The following is a 21,859-nucleotide window of genomic DNA, read 5'->3' on the forward strand; positions in this document are numbered from 1 at the left end:
GGTGCAAGGCTTTGTGTGGAAGCCGAGGACTGGAATAACAGGGGGCGTGAGATGTATTGGCAGAGCACTGTTTAGTAAGCTAGCACAGAGCCTGCCTACCTGCACAATGCGTTCCTGTGGTCAGCATGTTTAGCCCCTTGATTTTCTATAACAGCTCCCCCAGGTAAAACCCCAAGAATGGCAGGGAACTGCCCTGCTGAGCTGCTGTCTGCTAAAGGTCTGCTCTGCTCTGGTCCTGCAGGAAGGTGCCTATGTTTGGACTGGAGGCCATCTGGAGAAACGGCAAAGTAGTCGGACACATCCGGAGGGCGGATTTTGGATTTGCCATCAACAAAACCATTGCCTACGGGTACATCCGGAACCCTGATGGAGGACCAGTGAGTATAGGGGAACATGGTGCCTCCTGGGGCCCCATGTCATGTCAAGCTGTGTTAGCAGCCCAAAATGACCCAGTTCTACCTAGAACTATATCAGAATGGCTGCAGGATGGCTGAACTTGCAATCCCTTCTAGCCCTATAGATTCATAGAGTCTAGGACTGGAAGGGACTTTGAGAGGTCATGGAGTCCAGTCCCCTGCCCTCATGGCAGGACCAAATACTGTCTAGACCATCCCTGATAGACATTTATCTAACCTACTCTTAAATATCTCCAGAGATGGAGATGCCACAACCTCCCTAGGCAATTTATTCCAGTGTTTAACCACCCTGACAGTTAGGAACTTTTTCCTAATGTCCAACCTAAACCTCCCTTGCTGGCTCCCTCCTATGACTCTATGACTCTAGGAATTTGTTGCAAAGTTACCAAGTTGTCTCATTAGAAAATAAATTAAAAAAAAATATCTAAATGCATCATTCTGACAATTTCTAAACAAAACATTTCAATATTTTGGTTTGAAATGACTTTTCCTTTCAACATTTACTTCAGTTTTATTGTTAAAACATTTTTAAAGTTTAAAAATAAATAAAAAAAGAAACAATGTTCCATTTCAGGGTGAACAAGACGTTTCCTTTGACCCGACACTAATTTTTTCCGACCTTTTTGGTTCACTGAAAATTACAAAACATTTCCATGTCAGGCTGAATCAAAACTGATTTTAGATTTTTTGGAAGGGTCAGTGATCCAAACTATCCGGTATTGGCACTGCTCTAGTTCTTGGTGTCTGGGGAGAGACGGGTCTTCAAGGGGGACATGAGTAGAGAGAGGGTAGTAGCCTAGCTCAAGAAACATGTTTTGGGTGTAGGGAGCAGCTTGGAAGGAGGAGGCCTGGAGACTCAGACAAATGGCGTGTTGAGGTTGACAGTGCTGGCAGAGTGCAGGATGCAGGGAGGCGAAGCAGAAAGACACAAGGACAGGGAGGGAGGGAGGGAGGATCAGAATTATGCAGGGAGAATTCACATCCATGTGTGGAGAATGCTGCATTTCATTCTCCGAATCAGAAGATTTGCAGGGGGAGAGAGCGTAACATTGATTTTTTTAAAAAACCACACACACACACACACACACACACACACACACACACACACACACACACACACACACTAATCTTTAAAGAGAGAGCGCAAACACTGATCTGGGGACTGAAGGACTGCAAGGTCCCCTCGCGTCTCTTCACAAAGTTCTTAGCTTGTATTAACCAGAGCGAAGAGATTCTGAAGAGCGAGAGATTGGAGCAGTTTAGCGACAAACAGCTCTCTCTCTAGTGACCCCCATGCTGTTCTCTTGCACAGCTCCGTCTCCGGACTCACTCACAGGTGCAAGCTAGAACATTAACTGCAACAATGTATTAGCCCTAGTTTGATTCTAAGAACTTCTGTTCAACAGGAACGCAGCAGGCACTTAACCTGAATAGCCTCATGGGGCGGGGGGGACTCTACTTAACCCATGTGCTATCGACAGAGAGATACTTACACCTATATGAGGGAGTATTGGGGTGGGAGGACTGAAGATAAAATCCCCAGGGACCAACTTAACCTCACACACACATGATAATACAGGCAAAAAATAGCTGATAAATTGGTGGTTGGTTTTAGATCACCTTGATTTTTAATCCTGTGGCAATGACAGTGCTAGGCTCCTAAGCCATGCGATTTTATGGTCCAGTTAGTTGCTTTCCTGTCTCCAAACCAATTTCTTTCCCTTGCCTATTGTTTCTCATCATGGAGTAGCCTTCCTTCCTTCCCTCCTGAGCCTAGAAGAGGGCAGCCTGGTGCAGTGAACGGACTCCTGTCACTGATGACAGAGAGCTTTCCAGCCTCATCCATTCGCTCTCCCTCTCTCTCCTGGCATCTCGTCATGTGACAGGCATCTGGAGCAGATGGAGCCTTGACATCAAAAGGGTTTGGGGGAAAGAGTTCTGACTCTCTGCTTCATGCCTGATGGTTGAGTCCCATGGGCTAATGACTCTGTGTGTGTGTGTGTGTGTGTGTGTGTGTGTGTTTGTGAGAGAGAGAGAGAGAGAGAGAGCGCGTGCGCTTGCATGCAAATAACATGGGATCATATCTCTACGGAAATCACAGCTCTGTTCTCCATGTGCTCTGTCCTTTGCAATCATTGCATTCCCTGTGGGTTAGAGGGGGATCCTGATGAGGCATTGCCTTTTGCTGGGTTGCCACTAGTAGAGGAGAAAGTGGGGGGGGGAAAACTTAGGAACATGGTCCCAGGTACTTGCTAGAAGCTCAGACTTAAAATACACAATCCTCGAGTCTTCTCATTCCACCTATTCTGTGGAAAGGAAGTTTCTTTTACACAGGAACTCAGTGTTCTCCAATGCAAATCCCCTGTAGCAGTGGTGGAATTTTAAAGGCCCTGGACTGTAGCTTTAAAATGCATACAGTGTAGATGGGGCAACCAGAGGGAGTGGCTTAGTGGTGGGAGATGTGTAGAGTTAATTCACATTGCTGCTGTTCAGGTCTGCTCCTTCCTCCCACCAAGACACCGTTGACCTTGACAGAGAGGCAGCCTTAAAAGGGGTGTGAATGCTTCCAACAGAGAGAGGGATGAGAAGTGGTGAATCAGAGATTAGAAAGCTGTCACAGAAGGAGTTTGTTTGCTTTTAATCTCATTACATTGGAGTCTGCAATATTGGTGTGAAACCACATTGCACAATTCTGGGCAGACAGGCTCCGGGGTGCAGAGCAACCGTAGTGGAGAATGGGAAAAAGTGCGGCATTGGGTATTACAGCCAGGTGCTTAGGGACTTGAACGTGGAAGAAATACCGAACAAACACATCTGCTTGAGTTGTGTTTAAGGAAGCCAAACTAAGCCTCAGTTGAGATAAAGGATTCCCAAAGACTTGCACTTTTCAAGAAGGCTCTTGTTAGTGAAATGAAAATGATTCTACAAAATATCAAGCTGCTCTCAGTTACATTCCAGCACCCTGTTGAAGTCAGGTGCAAGCTAGAATGTGAGTTGCAACAATGCGTCATCACTTGCCAGTGTTATCAAAGGCAGGAGAGCTATGTTGTGAGAACAGAATTTGACCCCCCTTTTTTTCCAGTTAGTACCTATGTAAGGAACTGCTTATACAGCCCCTGCTACTGTAGTTCACACCTCACACCTTTAATGTAGTTATCCTCACATCACCCTGTAAGGCATCGCAGTGCTATTATACCCATTTTACAGATGGGAACCTGAAGCACAGAGCAGCTAGTAAACTTGCCTATGGTCATACAGCAATTCTCTGGGGGAGAAGGGAATTGAACGCGTGTCTCCTGAGTCATAACGAACAACCGCCCACTGGGCCATTCTACTTTTCAGCCTGTTGTAATGAAAATGTAGTAATACAATACCAACCCGTTCCCCCTGCTTCCAGGCATCATGACATGATGACACTTTGATGCCACATGGTGATGTTTCAACATATATTATGACAAGCTCTCACAATGCCTAAATATGCCTGGTCAAACAAACTCACTTAGCAGCAGCTGTAGGTACAGGGGGGGAAGGAGCCTGGGAAATAGGCTCTGGTGAATATTTGCAAGAATTTTTGCAAAAACTCATCAGTTCATCTGGTGCTAATTTTCACCATTGCTGCTGGCAATGGGGGACTTTTCACCCCAGGCAGCAGTTGCAAATTCTTACAGCACCAACAATAAACATCGTAGGAAAATATCAGTTTTCAGAGGCCAAAGTCGATAAAGCTTGTGCTAAACTCTCAAGTGGGTGTGAGTGAAGCCTCAGGTTTGAAGCTGGTAAGAGTCTCGGGAGCTGCTTACTTCTCTTTGAAGTGATGTCTCGCTGCCTCTTTGTCAGGTCTTGAGACCGCGCAGGCTTCCTGGAGAACTGCCTTGGGCAAGTTGTTTTCCCTTTAGCAGCCAGTTCTCCTCCCAGTGCAGGGGAAAGTGAGTGGAAGAGAAAGCAGAGTCCATCTGCGCTGCATTGCCCAGTGCTGTAGAGTTAACCCCTCAAGCGCCTTGGGAAGTGCACGTACAGCCAGAACCTAAGTTAGCCACGGTTCGGATCCAGACGGCATTCAGCCGCCGGGATTCTGATAAACGATTCCACTTTGGGCCCATCTCTAGACTAAATGCTCCGTTCACTTAGCTTGGCTTCCTTTTCTTCCTCTTTTGTTCGGTTTTCTCCTGCCTGTAACTTCTCACTCCTTTACCTGCCGTCACCATGAGCCTTCTCATTCCTCCCCGAAACTGACGTCGGGATCTTTAGCGAAGCCCACGAGGCGGCTGGGATGTATGTGAGGAGAGGACTGGCCCCTCCCGTGCATAGAGAGCTGGAGAGACAAACACGCATGGAACGAGAACCCACCAGGCAGCCCAGTTGCTCAGCTCTCCCCATTCAAACACCCACCAGAAAGAATTCTTTCATTTGGCAGCACCAGCAAAGTCATTTTCAAAATGACTCCTGCCCCCTCTGTCCTCGAGGGCCTTTTCAGGCAACGTTAACCCCCAATTAAAGCGATCAGGCCTGGCAATCAGCAAGGCACTTCATACAGGTGGTCTCTCTTTACAGGGCCCCAACCTTGTCAGCTTCCATTGTGTGGCAAGCGCTGCCTTCCGTCAGCGGCCCCAGCTCGAAGGCCTCCTGCAGAAAGGCATAGTTCCCTGAGCAGATGTTAACGTACAGCCTTAATCTCTCTGCTCGGTAGGATAACTCCCGCCTGATTTCCATGGTAATTGCCACTGCAGGAGGAAGCGGGGAGTTTTGCACGTGCGCTCTGTGCAGCTTGACACGCTGATGGATGCCAGCGCAGATCAGCTGCCCTAAAGCAGGATGGCAGGAGACCTTTCAGCTGGATTCTTTCCATGCTGCCGCTCTGGGACCAGCAAGGTGTGGCTGTGCCCTGCCATGCGAAGGACTCACGTTCTATGCTGGGTCCAAGTTTCTTTTTCCTGGAGGCGCTGCAGACTTGATAGCATGCTCCCTCACCCCATCTCCCCTGCCCCAGCCGTCACGCCCATGCTCAGTGTGCCCTCTAGAGACTGGCATCTGCAGGGGAGCCCTGCCATGCCAATGCCCTCCCCAGATCACAGGGCAAACCTAAGACCCCTTCAGCACTGCCCCAGCCAATCAAGAGCTGGAAATGTATCCTGGAACCTCCCTTTTCTTGGTCGTTGTCGCTGGCCAAGGTAGGACTCCATTAGCTCCATCCTGCCCTGGCCACTCGTTCAGCCTCCTAGTGATGCTATTAAACCTGCGGGCGTTGCATAGTGCTAGCTGCTCCAGTTTCCAAGGCAGTGTTGCTGGCTCCTCTGTGCACCTGTGATTTGCAGGGTGTAGTGGAATAAATCCATAGCCCCTTAGAATTTTCACGATGGCTACCATGCTGCACAACATGGGTGCAAGTGAGGATACAATCCATATCTTCTGGCTCCAAAGGTGCAAACTGTTCCACTCTCCATAAGCTTGTAGCGGTATAGGGCACATGACACAAATTGGAGCAGGTCTGATACCATCCAGTGGAGGGCAGAGGTGTACACCCACAACACATACAAGCCAGTATCTTCCAGGTTTTTTTACAGCTATGCGTCTGTATGTAATCATTATAATTTGCAGCTCTATAGCACCTTTTCCTCCAAAGATCTCAAAGTGCTTTGTGAAGAATTCCCTGCCAGGGAGTGTTGTTCTCTTTGTCTTACGGATGAGTACACTGGGGTGCAGTGAGGGGAAATAACCAGCTTGTAGCTGCACAATGAATCTGCAGCAGAGCTTGGAATGGAGCCCAATGAGTGGCTGGCTGTGTGTGTATCTGTGTCCGTACGCCAAGCCTTCCTTCTGTCTGAAGCTCTTCACCTGAGAACAGGGGCGGCTCCAGGCACCAGCGCTCCAAGCGCGTGCCTGGGGCGGCAAGCCGCGGGGGGAGGGGGCGGCGTGCGGGTCGCCGTGAGGGCAGCAGTCAGGCTGCCTTCAGCAGCATGCCTGCGGGAGGTCCGCCGGTCCCGCAGCTTCGGCGGTAATTCGGCGGTGGGGACGCTGAAGGCGCGGGACCGGCGGACCTCCCGCAGGCATGCCGCCGAATCCGCGTTCCCAGCGGACCTCCCGCAGGCGCGCTGCCGAAAGCCGCCTGCCTGCCGTGCTTGGGGCGGCAAAATACATAGAGCCGCCCCTGCCTGAGAACCAAGGCTCCCACTGCACCCTTATGTTAGAGCCCCACCATTGTAAATGCGGTTGCAGAGGCAGAGGAGGTGAACAACAGGGAAAGGCAGCAGCCCAGGCAATACAGCTGGAACTGCCCGAACACTGGAGTGTTCTCTGAGCTAGCAGGAGTAAGCACCACTAAGTAAAATAATGTTCACTGCAGGGTCTTTTGCCCTTTGGCTGGCTAGTCACACTGCCTACAGGGATTTTCAATCTATCAGAAAATGATTCCGAACGGCTTCAACAAACGTAACACTAGTGTCTCGTCACATCAGCCGGTGCCGTGCTAGGCAAGCGCCCTTGTCTGCACCAGGATCTCCAGCGCGGGGATTGTGCTCTCTCCTCATGTTCAATGCAATCCAGCCAGGTGGGGAGCAGCTGGGGAACCTGCTTTTCTAACAGGTTTGTCTCCAGGAGGTTATACCCATAATATGCTCTGTGGTTACCCAGCTGCTCTGGAGTGGAACTCAATTTGACTTTCATTCTTTTGCCTGGATTGAAATTCAGTTTGCTTTAGATTCTGTGAAAGAAAAAATTGTGTTTTTAAAATCTACATTCCTTCCCTTTTGGAACTCTCTGGGAAGGAATGTGAGCAGCACCAGACCCGGCAAAAGAAATCACTCCTCTAGTCCTGTATCCGTAGCCCAAGCACTTCCAGCTTCTTCCATACTATGCCTTGACAAGAGTGTCTGTTTTCCATGGCTCCCTGACCCTGCTGCTGTAACTGCTAGGCAGGCAACCAGCAGTTCTGGCATGGAGACCTGGGTTGAGATCACCAACTCTTACCACCAAACAGGGGAGAGACAGTAATGGCTTTTGGACACTAGCAACCCAGACTGGAGTTGAACCAGCAACTTAGAAGCAAAAAGGTGGCAGAGCCCAATCCTCTTAGCCCTCCTGGCCTTCCACACAGGAGCTGATAGCAAGCCTCCAAACACACTAATGTTCTGGGGCATGACCGTAAAACGCTGCCATGCTTGTTTAACTAAGCGGGAGAGAAATGTGGGGGAGCCCATATAACAATGTCTTTGTCCCGTTCCCACCGCAGGTCTCCCTGGAGTTTGTGAAGAGTGGTGAATACATGCTGGAGAGGATGGGAGCTACCTATCCTGCCACAGCCCACACCAAGTCACCGTTCGATCCGGAAAACAAGAGAGTGAAGGGGATCTATTGAGAGACCGTGAGCACTCAGGACTGTGTGCACCAGGGCTGGTGAAAGGCTGAGGGAGGGAGGTGGATATTAACAGCTGATTGTCCAGACTCATGAAGGTAAAGCCTCTCCACTACAGTGGTGACTTGGCATCTTCCAAAGCCCTCAAACCTGTCTTTGCGACAGGACCACACCATTGTGTCTGCTCAGACCCTGAAGAATGCTGCACATTCTCTCTGGCTCTGTCCTGGGGACTCCATTCTTTTCATTGTATTGGAAACAATAAAGCTCACGGGGTGCTGAAAAACATGGTACTGGGGACTCTACTAACTATTTGCAGATCTCCTCTACTGGGACACGTATGGCATACCTAGGCCACATACGCTACCCACGGAAATACAGGTAAATGGTTTTGATGGAGAGGAGAAGATTTTGCTCCCCTTCCTCACCCTTTTATCTATAGCAGCTCCCCAGCCCTTGATGCACCTCACAGCCTCCAGGGCTCTTGTAAGCATTTACCCTTCGATGATAGTTAGGGATGGACACGTGTGATCTACCATCTCCAAAACTACGAGGGCAAGAAGATATCGAAGGGCCAAATTCTCCTTCCCCATGCAAAGCCAGCATGAAAGGACATTCCACAGGGAATCCAGGCCCGGTCTGGAGGGGATAGAATCCACTTCCTTCAACTGGGATCCAGGGCATGGCACTGCCACACAACTTGTAGCATGTCTGGGCATTGGTTGTTCAGGGCATCTTAAAGGATTTCTCTTAGGACTGCCTGCTCCAGGGTTTTTGCCGCCCCAAGCGGCGGGGGGGTGGGGGGGTGGGCGGAAAAAGCTGTGATCGCAGTTGCGATCGGCGGCACTCCGGCGACAGCTCCACCGCGCCGCTTTCTTCTTCGGCAGGAATTCAGCGGCAGGTGCTTCCCTCTGAGAGGGACCTGCCGCCGAACAGCCCTTCCCCTTGGCCGCCCCAAGCACCTGCTTGCTGGGCTGGTGCCTGGAGCCGGCCCTGCCTGCTATTCCAACCTTTGTTTCTCTGTCTGTCTATGCACCTTCATGTCTCTTATTCTTTCCTCGGTGTGGTGCAAAAGGGGGCCAAGCAGGTGTTACCCCTGCAGTTATAGGAACTTGCAGGGACTGCATAAAAATGGAGAGGGAAAGCACACACCGAAAGGAACAAAGGCAGAAGGCTGGCTTTGAAGCTTGGACCCTCCCACACTGCCTTAAGTGAATTGCCAGCAAGTCACAGACGTGCCTCACATAAACAGGTGAAAATATGCTGGGGAAGGATGAGCTGACAGCTCGGTATCTGTGTTACGTTTATCCAAAGTGCGCTCTCATGCATCTAGCGGGGATTTGGGTATAGCTTCCCTAGTTGCTTTGGAAAGGTTTAGGCACATAAGCAATGGCAAATCTGCTGAAAGAGAGCAAGAGAACGGCGTAGAGTTCGCTCCTTCAGTATTGCCTGTTGTAGCCCTTTGTAGAGCTGTGAGCTTTGATGTGTTGCTTGCTGTGGATTTTCATTGGACCATGAGGCTGCTCTGTTTATATCCACAGGCCATATGGTGTCACACTTTTCTGGTTCCGGGTGTGCTCTGAATGTCCATGTGGCACCAGAGGAGTTATCGGAGCATTTTGCAGCATGGATACGTTTAGGGAAGCCTTGTCTTGATTGCATTAGAAAACTTGTTGAAAGGGGATCTGTTGGTCTAGCCAACCTCCTCCCACCCCTAAACACTCTAGTGTCTTCAGGTTCTGAAATCAGCACAGCACTTAACCACGGGCTCAACTTGGAGCACATGCTTCACTCCCAAGGGTGTCATTCAGGGGTTAAGCATGTGCTTAGGTGCTTTGCTGAGTGGGGGACCTGAGCAAACACTCCCCATTCCTTCCAAGGAGCCCCAAATATCTACACTGTTGATGGTAGACAGTAAAAAAAAAAAAAAACAAACAGTCCTCCCTTGTCCCTGTGAGGAGGCCAGTCCTCCCGCTTGGCATGAACCTGAATCTCTTCTGTCTCCAGCAGAGAGGTGGGGCCATTACCAGGGCGTTGGCTTCTAAGGAATGCTGCTGCTCTTGTCCCAGCAGAGGGCAGAATCCTCTTAGAGGAGCCTTCTCCAGCCAACAGTGGGGGGCCATGTTTCATCCGCAGGTTCTGGTGATCATCCACCATTGAGCCTGGCTTAGCCATGCCGGGGGTACATAAGAAGAGCCGTATTTCATCTTTGAACAGGGTGGACTCTGGAAATGGAGAGGCATTTGCTAATCCTGGTTACAAACTGCCAGCTTGAGCCAGCACCCTGACTGTAAAATAAAGGAAGCCACGTGCCAGGAGGGTGGCTCACCGCGCTCTTCAGAAGAGAGTTCAGTCACAAAACTGTCCTTACCAACGGCTTCTTGGAGGCCACTGCAGGAGATGCAGGGCACAAAGCCCTCGGGAGTCACTGGGAAGACTCCCATTGATTTCAGTGGGCTTTGGATCAGGCCTTTAATGCTTAACCGGACGCAGGCTGGGGGATAGCTTGGTTTTGGCAAATCCCTACGCAGGGATGGCTTAAGTCTGGGACCCATTTTACACACCTCATCTGTAGCCGTCCCTTTATCAGTCCCTCTGCTGAGCCATTCTAGGAGAGCACTCTGACGTCTCCCTTTGTTTCCCCCAATGAGTAACCGACATGGTCAGTCATCCGGGATCTAACCCGCGAGATGGCAGACAGCAGGAGCAGCCTCAGGAATGCAGTGCTCATTTTGGAGCGACCTGGTACAATTTTCGTTGCAGACGCACAGCAGGTGGATTGTTAATCATTAAGGGGAAAGGTTGGATGAGTCCAGCCCTCTCTCCCTAACAGCTTCACTCATTTACAAAGCAACTTCGTATGAGCTTAATCCCCGTTTAGCTTTGCATGCATTTCACCTGGGATAAATAATGCTCCTTTCAGACGCCTGCCGCATTCACGCTGCAATATCTGTGCTATGGCAGAACCCCTAAAACCTACACCACCACTTCGTGCTGCTCTGGATCTGTGAACGAGGCCGTCCCCGGAATCAGGTGCCAATCAGCACTGAGCTTGGCCATAGACAGGCTATTGATTGTGTGCGGCATGCCCTTTGCGCAGACTCAAATACTGTACAAACAAAGAACGTTTTGCTATAAGTCCCAGCTCCGAGAGCACGTTTCTGATCCGCTTGCGAAGGCCTTCGATTTAACCCCCGTTTTTTTGAAACATTGTGGCTGGGGTTTGGAGCGCACGGGCAATAGGCAGCAAACTATTACATTTCGGTGGGAGCGGAGTACCTAGCCCCGCCCTTGGTCTCCTTTGGAAGTCCCACCCTGCCTTTACAAATGGCCCCTTTCCCCTTTATGATCCAAACTCTGGTCTCCTGGGGGTGGCTGTGGTCTTGTGGCTTGAGTACAACAAGCTGTGTGGGCCTTCGATTTAACCCCCGTTTTTTTGAAACATTGTGGCTGGGGTTTGGAGCGCACGGGCAATAGGCAGCAAACTATTACATTTCGGTGGGAGCGGAGTACCTAGCCCCGCCCTTGGTCTCCTTTGGAAGTCCCACCCTGCCTTTACAAATGGCCCCTTTCCCCTTTATGATCCAAACTCTGGTCTCCTGGGGGTGGCTGTGGTCTTGTGGCTTGAGTACAACAAGCTGTGTGACCCTGGGCCAGTCGCATCCTTTCTCTTTGACTCCCTGTCCTCCCTGTCTCAATGGGAATACGGATACCGACTGGCCTTCGTAAAGCGCTTTGAGATCCTCGGATGGAACGTGCGCTAGAACTGCCAGGCGATGACCTCTAGTGACTCGCCATCTCATCATGAACCCATTTCTGCTCCCACAGAAGCCAGTGGGATTTTTGCCAGGTGCCCGCCTCACCCATTCTTCCTGCACTCATCGCATCCAAGCTGGGAGTGGCTTCACTTATGCACCCCGCCACTTTGTCCTGGTCGAAGTTGCAGTTTGCACCTGCTTCGCAAAGGAGGAACATATGGCTTAAAAAAAAGGGGGGGAGGGTCTATGATGGGGTGTCTGCCTCGCACAGGGTGGAAAAGGATTAAGGTGACCAGGCAGGCCAATTAAGTTCATCAGGTTCACCTGGACAAGGAGCCAGGGAGTAGGCCACTGATTAGAAGTAGGCTCAGCTGGGCAAGCCCAGGGCAGTGAGCAGCAAAGGGGTTTCAGGAAGGCAGGGAAGCAGGCTGCAGTTACTCCCCGAGTGGAGAGATTGGAGGCTGGCAAACCCACAGAGGGGGCAAGCCAGATATGTAGTAAGAAACCCAGGGAAACAGCAGCAAGGGTAGGATCTGTACAGAGCACTTGGCTGCTTGTTCTAGGGTCCCTGGGCTGGAACCCAGTGAGAAGGGTGGGCCCGGGTTCCCCTACCAGCCACTGGGAAGTGGCAAGGCTGTTGTAGATGCCAGTCACACAGCAGGTCTGGAAGGACTTTGAATTCCCTGGAAGGGGAGGGCCGAGCCATGAAGAGGAGGCTGCAGTCCCTGGAGCGAGAGGGGCCGCAGTGTTCGATGGCACGGTGAAAGACACCGCCGGGGAGGGAGCACAGCACCCGGCAGAGCTAATTCCCAGGACGGCCAGCAGGAGACGCCGCTAGCGGTGAGTGGATCCCGTGACAGGGTCTGATCAAAGTGTTTGACTTGGTGCTTGTACCTTCCCGCCCTTGTGCATCTTGAAACCAACGCACGGCTGGCCTTAAAACTGGTGTGATTCCAGTCTGCCAGCAGGCCAGGAAGTCACCCTCTCCAGCAACAGGAGTGGCTGGGCTAAGGGGCTCTCTGGTTGCTTGCGAGGGCATTAGCCTGACCTGTGTGTTGCAGAACATGCATGGGGAATGGGCCCTCCCCCCGCCCCCAAATGTGTGGCAATTGTCATGGTAGCTGCAGCAGCCATGTGATGCGGGGGGGTGAAACCTTTTGTAAAACCCTGACCCAGGGGGCCAGGAGCTAAAGCTCCATCTCTTCCCGGCGCTGTTGTGCGGAGCTTTCTGGAGGACCAGAGAGCTGTATGGCCTCCCAGCACCTCTCAGGGTTTCTCACATCCTCCCAGGATGCAGCTCGCTGAAGTGAATCCAGACTTCGGGGGGGCGGGGGGGAGAGAAAACCCTCAGCCTCCCTCCAGGGAGGAGATGTTCTCTGGGAGTGGGAAGAGGGAGAGACTGCCTTCTCCCCTGGTGGTGACTCACAGCCTTAATTAATGGAGCTAAACAGCAGTGTGACTGGAGGTGCTTTCAGCACCACCTTCCTGTTCCCCTTCATCAGAGCTCAGTCAAGCCAAGAGAGCCCCAGGAGCTGAATGAATTAGCTGGTGTCGGCTCGATAAGAAATACCCTCTCTTTGCCTAACGGCAGGCAGCTCATATCACCACAGCCATAGAAGGTTTTTTCCCCAGGGTAATGACCTAACAAGGGTGGGGGGGGAACCTCTTCCCCATTCATTAAACTCATTACTGTAGTTTATATTAAAGGGTTTTAAGGCCAGAAGGAACTGTTAAATCATCTCGTCGGCCCTCCTGTAAACACGGGCAAAGGCTGAGACAGGGCAGTGGAGGGATTCCAACCCACATCCCTAACAAGCCGAAAGCCAGCCCCTGAGATTGCTGGGCCAGGCTACATTGCTCCTGTATCCCACCCCCATGAAAACTGTACTGGGCCTGCATTGCAACACCCCTGCAGTGGGGAGGAGGCCGGGAACAGTGCAATGCACCTCTCAAAGCAACTGCATCCAGCTGGACCCCAAGAGAAAATGGCACTGCCCAGCTTTGGGCAGATAAGAACATAAGAATGTCCGTACTGGGTCAGACCAGGGGTCCATCTAGCCCAGTATCCTGTCTTCCGACAGTGGCCAATGCCAGGTGCCCCAGAGGAAATGAACAGAACAGGTAATCATCAAGCAATCCATCCCGTGTCGCTCATTCCCAGCTTCTGGCAAACAGAGGCTAGGGACACCATCCCTGCCCATCCTGGCTAATAGCCATTGATGGACCTATCCTCCATGAATTTATCTAGTTCTTCTTTGAACCCTATAATAATATATGGAGATATACCTATCTCATAGAACTGGAAGGGACCTTGAAAGGTCATCGAGTCCAGCCCCCTGCCTTCACTAGCAGGACCAAGTATTGATTTTGCCCCAGATCCCTAAATGGTCCCCTCAAGGATTGAACTCACAACCCTGGGTTTAGCAGGCCAATGCTCAAACCACTGAGCTATCCCTCCCCATAACCCTGTTATGGTCTTGGCCTTCACAACATCCTCTGGCAAGGAGTTCCACAGGTTCACTGTGCATTGTGTGAAGAAATACTTCCTTTTATTTGTTTTAAACCTTCTGCCTGTTAATTTCATTTGGTGACCCCTAGTTCTTGTGTTATGAGAAGTAGTAAACAACACTTCCTTATCTACTTTCTCTATACCAATCATGATTTTATAGACCTCAATCATATCTCCCCTTAGCTGTCTCTTTTCCAAGCTGAAAAGTCCCAGCCTTATTAATCTCTCCTCATACGGAAGCCATTCCATACCCCTAATCATTTTTGTTGCCCTTTTCTGAAGCTTTTCCAATTCCAATATATCTCTTTTGAGATGGGGCGACCACATCTGCAGACAGGATTCAAGGTGTGGGGGTACCTTGGATTTATATAGAGGCAACATGATATTTTCTATCCTATTAACTATCCCTTAGCATTCTGTTCGCTTTTTTGACTGTCGCTGCACATTGAGTGGATGTTTTCAGAGAACTATCCACAATGACTCCAAGATCTCTTCCTTGAGTGGTAACTGGTTGCTGACAACACAAATTCCTCGGCTGTTTTCTGCTTTCTGAACAGAGAATTCAGGTTGAAAATGTTATTTCCTCTGCAGCGTGTCTAAGCTTTTAATTTACCGACAAACCTTCTGCAGAGACCGGGAGCTGGGCTTGCCGGGAGCTGGGCTTGCACACTTAGTGTGATTACAACGGTAATTGCTGGCCTGCCTGAATTTTTAAAGCCGAGCTATTGCGTGGGGTGAGTTTTATTATTCACACGGCAATAGGCTGACATCTATTCTCTAGCAACTGATCAGATCAAGATAATGTTCCAGAACCGCTCTCCCATGGACAGATGATAGGCAGGTGCATTTCATGTCAGAAGAAAAACATTTATAAATAATTCAGTAGTTTAGGGTGACTGGAGGGAGGGGGAGAGAAACTGGCAAAGAAAGAAGAAAACAAAGCAAAGCCAAGCCAATTGTCTCTGTACTGCGCTACCTAATGTCCCGTTAGTTTTCCCAGTGGCTAGTTGGCACCTCTCATCTGTGTTCCAGCCTGGCTTACGAATGGAAATGAGCTTGCTGCTTGGGCTTTAAACCCACACGAACATTAGCCCTCATCATTGAACTGTTATAGCATTTGGCATGATTAGATGCTGTGCTTCGTGGATCACCCGGAGTTGAGCTAGCACAGCTCTGCAGGTCGCAGTTTAGTTGCAGTGCAGAACAATTGGGGAGAAGTTTGTATAGCTCCGGTCCATTATGTGTATGAGGGGAGTAGCCAGCGTGCTTTCACCAGCATGAAAATCTAGTCTGGGGGTGGGAGGGAAGCGACCCTTTCATTAAGCAGTCTTTGTTTCTACACTCTCATACTGAGCTCCTTTAGCTCATGTATTTACAGTCTTTCTATCAACCGGATACTTGAGAGAGAGAGAGACTCTCAGGATAAAAGTCCTGTATTTCACACACACACAATCCTTAACAATACCTGAGTTTATTAAAACAACAAGGAGTCTAGTGGCACCTTAAAGACTAACAGATTTATTTGGGCATAATCTTCGGATGCATCCGAAGAAGTGAGGTTTTTACCCACGAAAGCTTATGCCCAAATAAATCTGTTAGTCTTTAAGGTGCCACCAGACTCCTTGTTGTTTTTGTAGATACAGACTAACACGGCTACCCCCTGATACTTGAGTTTATTAAGTGAGGTTTAAATATCTAGTTATTTTTTCATCCCTTTTGCTGTGTGCTTGTAGTACCGGAGGGGAAGGATGACTCTGTGGTTAAGACATTGGCTTGGAGTTTAGGAGAGCTGGGTTCAAATTCTAGTTCTGCCACAGACTTCCTGTCTGTCCTTGGGGAAATCACATAATCTCTCTCTGCCACAGTCCCCATCTGTAAAATAGGAATAATCCATCTGGGCTGTTAAATCATAAACTCTTCAGGGCAGGGATTGCATCTCACTGTTTGTCTAGCACCTACCACCAGGAGGCCCTGATCTCAGCTGGGGCGATAGGTACAATAGAATAATAACCATGCTTCTTGCACATGAACTACTTTAGTGAAAATAAAAGTGAAATTTTTTCTTTATAGTCAGTTTCACTAGTTCTCATGCACCTAGCTTAAGGATGTTGGGTTTGGGTTTACACCACCACAGGGAAATGTGTAAGTCCCCCAATCCCTTGTTTTGATTGGAAATTTAAAAATATAACCATATTTTTGACAAGATTAGGTTTTTGCAAACTCAAATCCCCCCCCCCTTGTTTCTAAACAAACCCTAAATAATGGGCAGACCACATGATCAAAATGTTTCCTACTGGCTTTAAAATCTATGAAAATTACTTGACAGTGTGTCTCGAAAATTGAGCTGTAGATGTAAGAAAGACGGAAGATGTATGTTCCTGTCCACGCTATGCTTAAGCACCATGGCAGGGATTAACTGTGTGCCGGCTAGAGATACTGCAGCTTTATCTTCCGAAAGAAACCGACAGCTTTAGAATTTTGAAAAATTGTTTGCATTCTCCATGCAAAACTAGTCGAAGCAGATCGGATTCTTCAGTGCAAAATGAGACACTTGTTTCTTTTGAAATAGGACAATCAGGCAGAGCTGTTTTTGCAAAAGCCTAGCCAGCCAGTCCTGAAACGCTCTGCAAGGTGGGGAGTCTTCACAGCAAGGAGATTTAGTGGGAGAAAACCTGATTACTGAAGGGACAGTGTTAAGCTAAGGGGTTTTTTGTTTGTTTGTTTGTTTGTTTTGGCAAGTTAAACCCATGTGGAGCCTTTTAGAGCTGGGTGGGAACTAGATTTTCTGTTTCATGGGAAAGTCCACAATTTCTGAATTTTTTTTCCATTCTGAAACAGAATGAAAAACAAACAAACAAAGGAAATTGAAATTTCCTGCACAATGAAATTCTGGAAAAAAATTGTTTTGGGTCGATGAAAAAGGTTTCTATAAAATCGAAATATTTCATTCCGATTTTGACGACTTACTTGATAATATAACACTTAAACAATGAAACAGAAAATCAAAATGTTCCATTCCAAAAAGCTTGACCGTATCAAAATGCTGCGTTTTGTTTTATTATGTGCAATTTCACCTAAAGTGACATGTTTCCGCAAAAAGTTTCGATTTTGGTGAAACAGTATTTTCTGATGGACATTTTCCAAAGAAATATTTTTCCAACCAGCCCTACAAATGTCTAGTATGAAGACATCCTCTGCATAGTCCTGTATAGCGAGATATCATCCATCCCCCAGCGCATTCAAATATCACCCTTGCCCTAAATGCATGGTGGTTGTTTTTTTTGCAGCATTCCATGAAATCAGTGTCACCTGCATAGAGGAAGATCATGCTAGGGATTCTTGCTTCATTCTCTGTATTGCCTTGTTGCTTTTTAATGGAAAGCCCATGTAGAGCTTTGCTACTAAAACCAAGTCTGTAGTGAACACCTGCTCCAAATGCCACCCCTAAACTTTGGGAGGCAAGAGGCTGTGACTCTAGACTCTGGTGAGCGTGAGCTCCACGCTCTCTGGAGTTCAGTTGGGCTTTTGGAGAGGGCTGGAGGCTTGGGTCCCAGAACGATGAAGAGGTGGGAGGGAAAGAGGCTCTTTGGAAATCTAAACCAATCAAATCCCCATCCCAGATGTGACTGACTCTCCAGGATGGCTAGTAGGCTGGGAAAGTGTGTGGAAATGTAGCATTATACTGAACAGGGACAATCGCACCCAGCAGCTGACTCTAGTTTCTCCAAGGAGTCGCAGAGGCTACCTGACTGCACCCCCATTCCGAACGTTCCTGTCAGAGCTGCCAGGCTGTCGGAAATGGATTTCAGGACGGGCAGGGACTTTAACCCCTTCCCCGCTGTTACAGCTGAAGTTAGCCTGCTTTGCCCCGGCCTTGGGGCTGACGCAGAGCTCCCCACCTCCCTTTCTGTAAAGATTATATAAGCTGAGGAGGCCTCAGGCTCTGGGGCACCACCTCCACCATCCATCGAAAACCTGCCTGTGTTGGCCCAACTCCACTAGCCAGTGTGGAAAGGGGAGTCTTGGTCAAGGTCCTGCCCTCCCTCACCTGCTTTGGGCGGGCTATCGCAATGCCTGGGGCCCTGCAAACAGGTTCTCAAAGGCGATGGAAGGCTCTTTGTGCCCTCTCTCCAGCGTCTGGGCATGGGGGTGAAAGGAGGTGGAAGCCGGTGCGGGAGTTCTCACCACATCAGTCAAGGAGGTGGGATGCTGTGGGGGGCGCTGCTCGCCCAGAGAGGTGGGGGGGGCGCGGAAGGGGAGCTGTGGGGGGCGCTGCTCGCCCAGAGAAGTGGGGGGGGGCGGAAGGGGAGCTGTGGGGGGTGCTGCTCGCCCAGAGGAGGCGGGGGGCGGAAGGAGAGCTGTGGGGGGCGCTGCTCGCCCAGAGAGACGGGGGGCGGAAGGGGAGCTGTGGGGGGCGCTGCTCGCCCAGAGAGGTGGGGGGGGCGGAAGGGGAGCTGTGGGGGGCCAGATGAGGCCAGACAGGTAGAGGAGATCTGCTTTACTCAGGGCTGGCTCCAGGCACAAGCCGACCAAGCACGTGCTTGGGGCGGCACCTTGTAAGGGGTGGCCAATCTTGGGGTGGCGGGGGGCGCTCGGGGTTTTGTTTGTTTGTTTGTTTCAGCTGGGCGGCGCGCGGGGGGGGGTGCGTTGTTTGTGTTTCGGCTGCGTGGCGTGGCGCTGGGGGGTGGGTGTTTCGGCGGCGCGGCGCTCGGGTTTTTTTTGTTTTGTTTTGTTTCCGGCGGCATGGCGCTCAGGGGGGTGTTTCGGCAGCGCGGCGCGCGCGGGGGGGATGTTTCGGCGGCACGGTGCTGGGGGGGTGTTTCGGCAGCACGGCGCTCAGGCTTCCCCCCCCCGCCCTCAGGCGGCGCGGCACTCGGGAAGGGGGGTTTCGGCGGCACGGTGCTCGGGGGGGGTTTCGGCGGCACAGCACTCAGTAGGGCTACCATATGTCCGGATTTCCCCGGACATGTCCGGCTTTTCAGTCTATAAATAGCCGTCCGGGGGGATTTTTAAAAATCTAAAAATGTCCAGGATTTCCCCCCGGTCGGCTATTTATAGATAGAAAAGCGGTGGCCAAGCGCCGCTGGGCACCCAAAGCCCCTTCCCGGCTCCCCCCATCCCTTGCAGCCTTACCATGCTGTCCGGCCCGCAGCTGTCTTCCCCCTCCTCCCCTCCCCTGAACGCTCCGCCCCCCTGCTCCTCCCCCTCCCCTGCTTCCCGCGAATCAGATCTTCGCGGGAAGTCTGAAAAGAAGCAGGGGCAAGCGGGAGGCAGCAGCAAGTAAGCTGGGGCGGGGGGGGCGCGAGGAGCAGAGCTCCGGGGAGGCGTGGCCCTGGCCGAGCGGCTCCCTCCGGCCCAGGCCGAGCGGCGCCCGGCTGCCCCAGCGGCTCCGGCCCAGCTCGGGCCCCAGCACCCCCAGCCCGGACCCGGCCCGGCTCGGGCCCCAGCACCCCCGGCCCGGACCCGGCCCGGCTCGGGCCCCAGCAGCGCCGGCCGAGCATCTCCGGCCCGGCCCCAAGCCCCGCAACCCCGGCCGGAGCGCAGCCCGATTCCTGGGCTCTTTAAAGCCGGCCCTGGTCAGGGGACAGGGAGGGGGGGTTGGATGGGTCGGGAGTTTGGGGGTGGGGCTGTCAGGGGGGCAAGGGTGTGGAGAGGGGTTGGGACAGTCAGGGACAGGGAGCGGGGGGGTTAGATGGGTCTGGGGGGGCTGTCGGGGGGGCAGGGGTGTGGAGAGGGGTTGGGACAGTCAGGGACAGGGAGCAGGGGGGTTAGATGGATCTGGGGGTCTGGGGGTCCTGTCGGGGGCGGGGAGCGGTTGGATAGGGCATGGGAGTCCCCGGGGGTTTGTCTGGGGGCGGGGGTGTGAATATGGGGTGGGGGTGTGGATAAGGGACGGGGCAGTCAGGGGACAGGTAGGGTCGTAGGGCGTTCTCAGGAGGGGGCAGTCAGGGGACAAGAAGCAGGGCGGCTTAGATAAGCGGTGGGGTCCTAGGGGGCAGTTAGTGGCAGGGGTCCCAGGAGGGGGCAGTCAGGGGACAAGGAGCGGGGGGGGTTGGGGGTTCTGAGGGGGGCAATCAGGGGGTGGGAAGTGGGAGGGAGTGGATGGGGGTGGGGCAGGGGCGGGGCTAGAGCGGGGCTCCTCCCCCTCCAGTGTCCTCTTTTTTGCTTGTGGAAATATGGTAACCCTAGCACTCAGGGGGGGGTGTTTCGGTGGCGCGGTGCTGGGGGGCGTGTTACGGCGTGGCGGCGCTCTTTTTTTTTTTTTTTGCTTGGAGTGGCAAAAAAGTTAGAGCTGGCCCTGGCTTTACTTTAGACCCTGCTTGCACTGGGCCTGCCACAATCCAGGTTCAAAGTGCCACAGCAATCACAGGATACTTGGCGGCACCCTCCTGATGTGCAGAGTAAAAGGCCCATGTTCAGCTCCCATGCTTCGTTTTCAGCTCATTTTTCCCCGCCAGGGACCTTCATATGGCGTCCCAGAGGCGCTAGGCCCGACACCCTCCCCAGCTTGCAGGCAGCGTGGGCTCTGCAGTCTCCTGCTCTGGTTATCCAGCTCCCAGCCGGCTCCTGTTCTCCCCTAGCCAGGCGCTCCCATGCAGTCGCTGGCACGGCGGCGCTAGGCCACTTGTCTGACCCAGACGAAATGCAACGCAAGGATCTTCTCACTGCTTTCCCCCCGCCTCTGATTAGCTTCAGGGCCATTGGTGCGCCCGCAGACCCAGGACTTCACACGGAGGCCCTGAAGAGACAGATTCGCCTTGGCAATTCCAAGCATTTATTCTCTTTGTCGTTCTCGATCAGGTGCATTTTTGCTGCCTCGGGTTTACACAGGAGTAACTGATCAGAATCCAGCCCACGCTTTCCTATTTGCAGCTCTTCCTGCTACATTCTGCCCCCCTCCCCTCCCCTCCCGCCTGACTTTCAGCTGACACTCCCCTGCACATGCTCCACTGGGCTGAGCAGCACGACTTTCCCAAGCCGTGGGCACCCATCTTCCAATGCACTCGACCCCGCCCCCCATTTACAGCTGTCCTCTGCACTGAGCTCGGACCCCTCGGAAGCTCCAGCGGATGCAGAACGCCCTTCCCTGTTTATCCGGCCCCATTCCTCAACGGGAGCACTTTATTCTGACCACCTGGGAGACAACCCCGGGCAATTGCAACTGGCAGGCGGCAGAGGTGCTTGAGCTAACTGCCCCCTGTAGTAAAGTGGGCGTCATGGGGTGAACTGAGTGACTCGGAGTATTATGGGTTGGAGCCATGCTCCACCCCTTCCTTACCACCTGTGTAGTTCGTGGGAGTTCCCACCCACTCTGTTGTGAGACTGTGAAAAGAAGCAGCAAGGACCCAGCCTGCAGGCCCGTGAGTTTCTGTTGCACTGAGTGGAGTGGCCCTTTGCAAAACCCCCTAATTGCAAAGAGGAGAGGGTGTCCACAGGGCCTTCTCAGTGATGGGTCCTTGGTTCTGGAAATTAGTCCCTCCCCGTCCCCCCTTCTTTGATGCAACACCACAGAGACTTGTCCGGGCACCTGCAGTGCCCAAAGCTGGGTGGGCGTTACACAGAGAAGGGAGTGTATGGGGAAAGCTGTGTTTGGGAGGGGTTGCGATGCAGTGGTTTTTCCTCCAATGAGTATAAGCCCTGGAAGGCATCCAGCACATTAGTACCTCGGATCAGCTAAAACACATACTTCAGGCCTGGTTCTCTGCACTCGGGGCAGGTGAGGTTAAAAGGGCCTTTAAGTCACCTTTGTGCTCCCTGTATTCTGGGGCCATGCAGAGGCTGTCTGGCCTCGAGCATAAGTTAGAGCAGCTTCAGGGCTGTGCTAATT

At 51.8% G+C, this 21,859-nt stretch overlaps 1 protein-coding gene across 1 annotated transcript in view; it reads left to right on the forward strand.

Moving 5' to 3' along the window:
* Positions 1-7,767, forward strand: part of SARDH (sarcosine dehydrogenase) — a 97,198-nt gene extending 89,431 nt beyond the window's left edge. Inside the window, exons 19-20 of the mRNA XM_065418814.1 lie at positions 242-377; positions 7,642-7,767. Coding sequence (XP_065274886.1) covers positions 242-377; positions 7,642-7,767 — 262 coding nt within the window. The remainder of the gene's footprint in view (positions 1-241; positions 378-7,641) is intronic.
* Positions 7,768-21,859: the final 14,092 nt, after the last annotated feature.

Source organism: Emys orbicularis, chromosome 18 (genome assembly GCF_028017835.1).
Source record: "Emys orbicularis isolate rEmyOrb1 chromosome 18, rEmyOrb1.hap1, whole genome shotgun sequence".
Classification (NCBI taxonomy): domain Eukaryota; kingdom Metazoa; phylum Chordata; order Testudines; family Emydidae; genus Emys; species Emys orbicularis.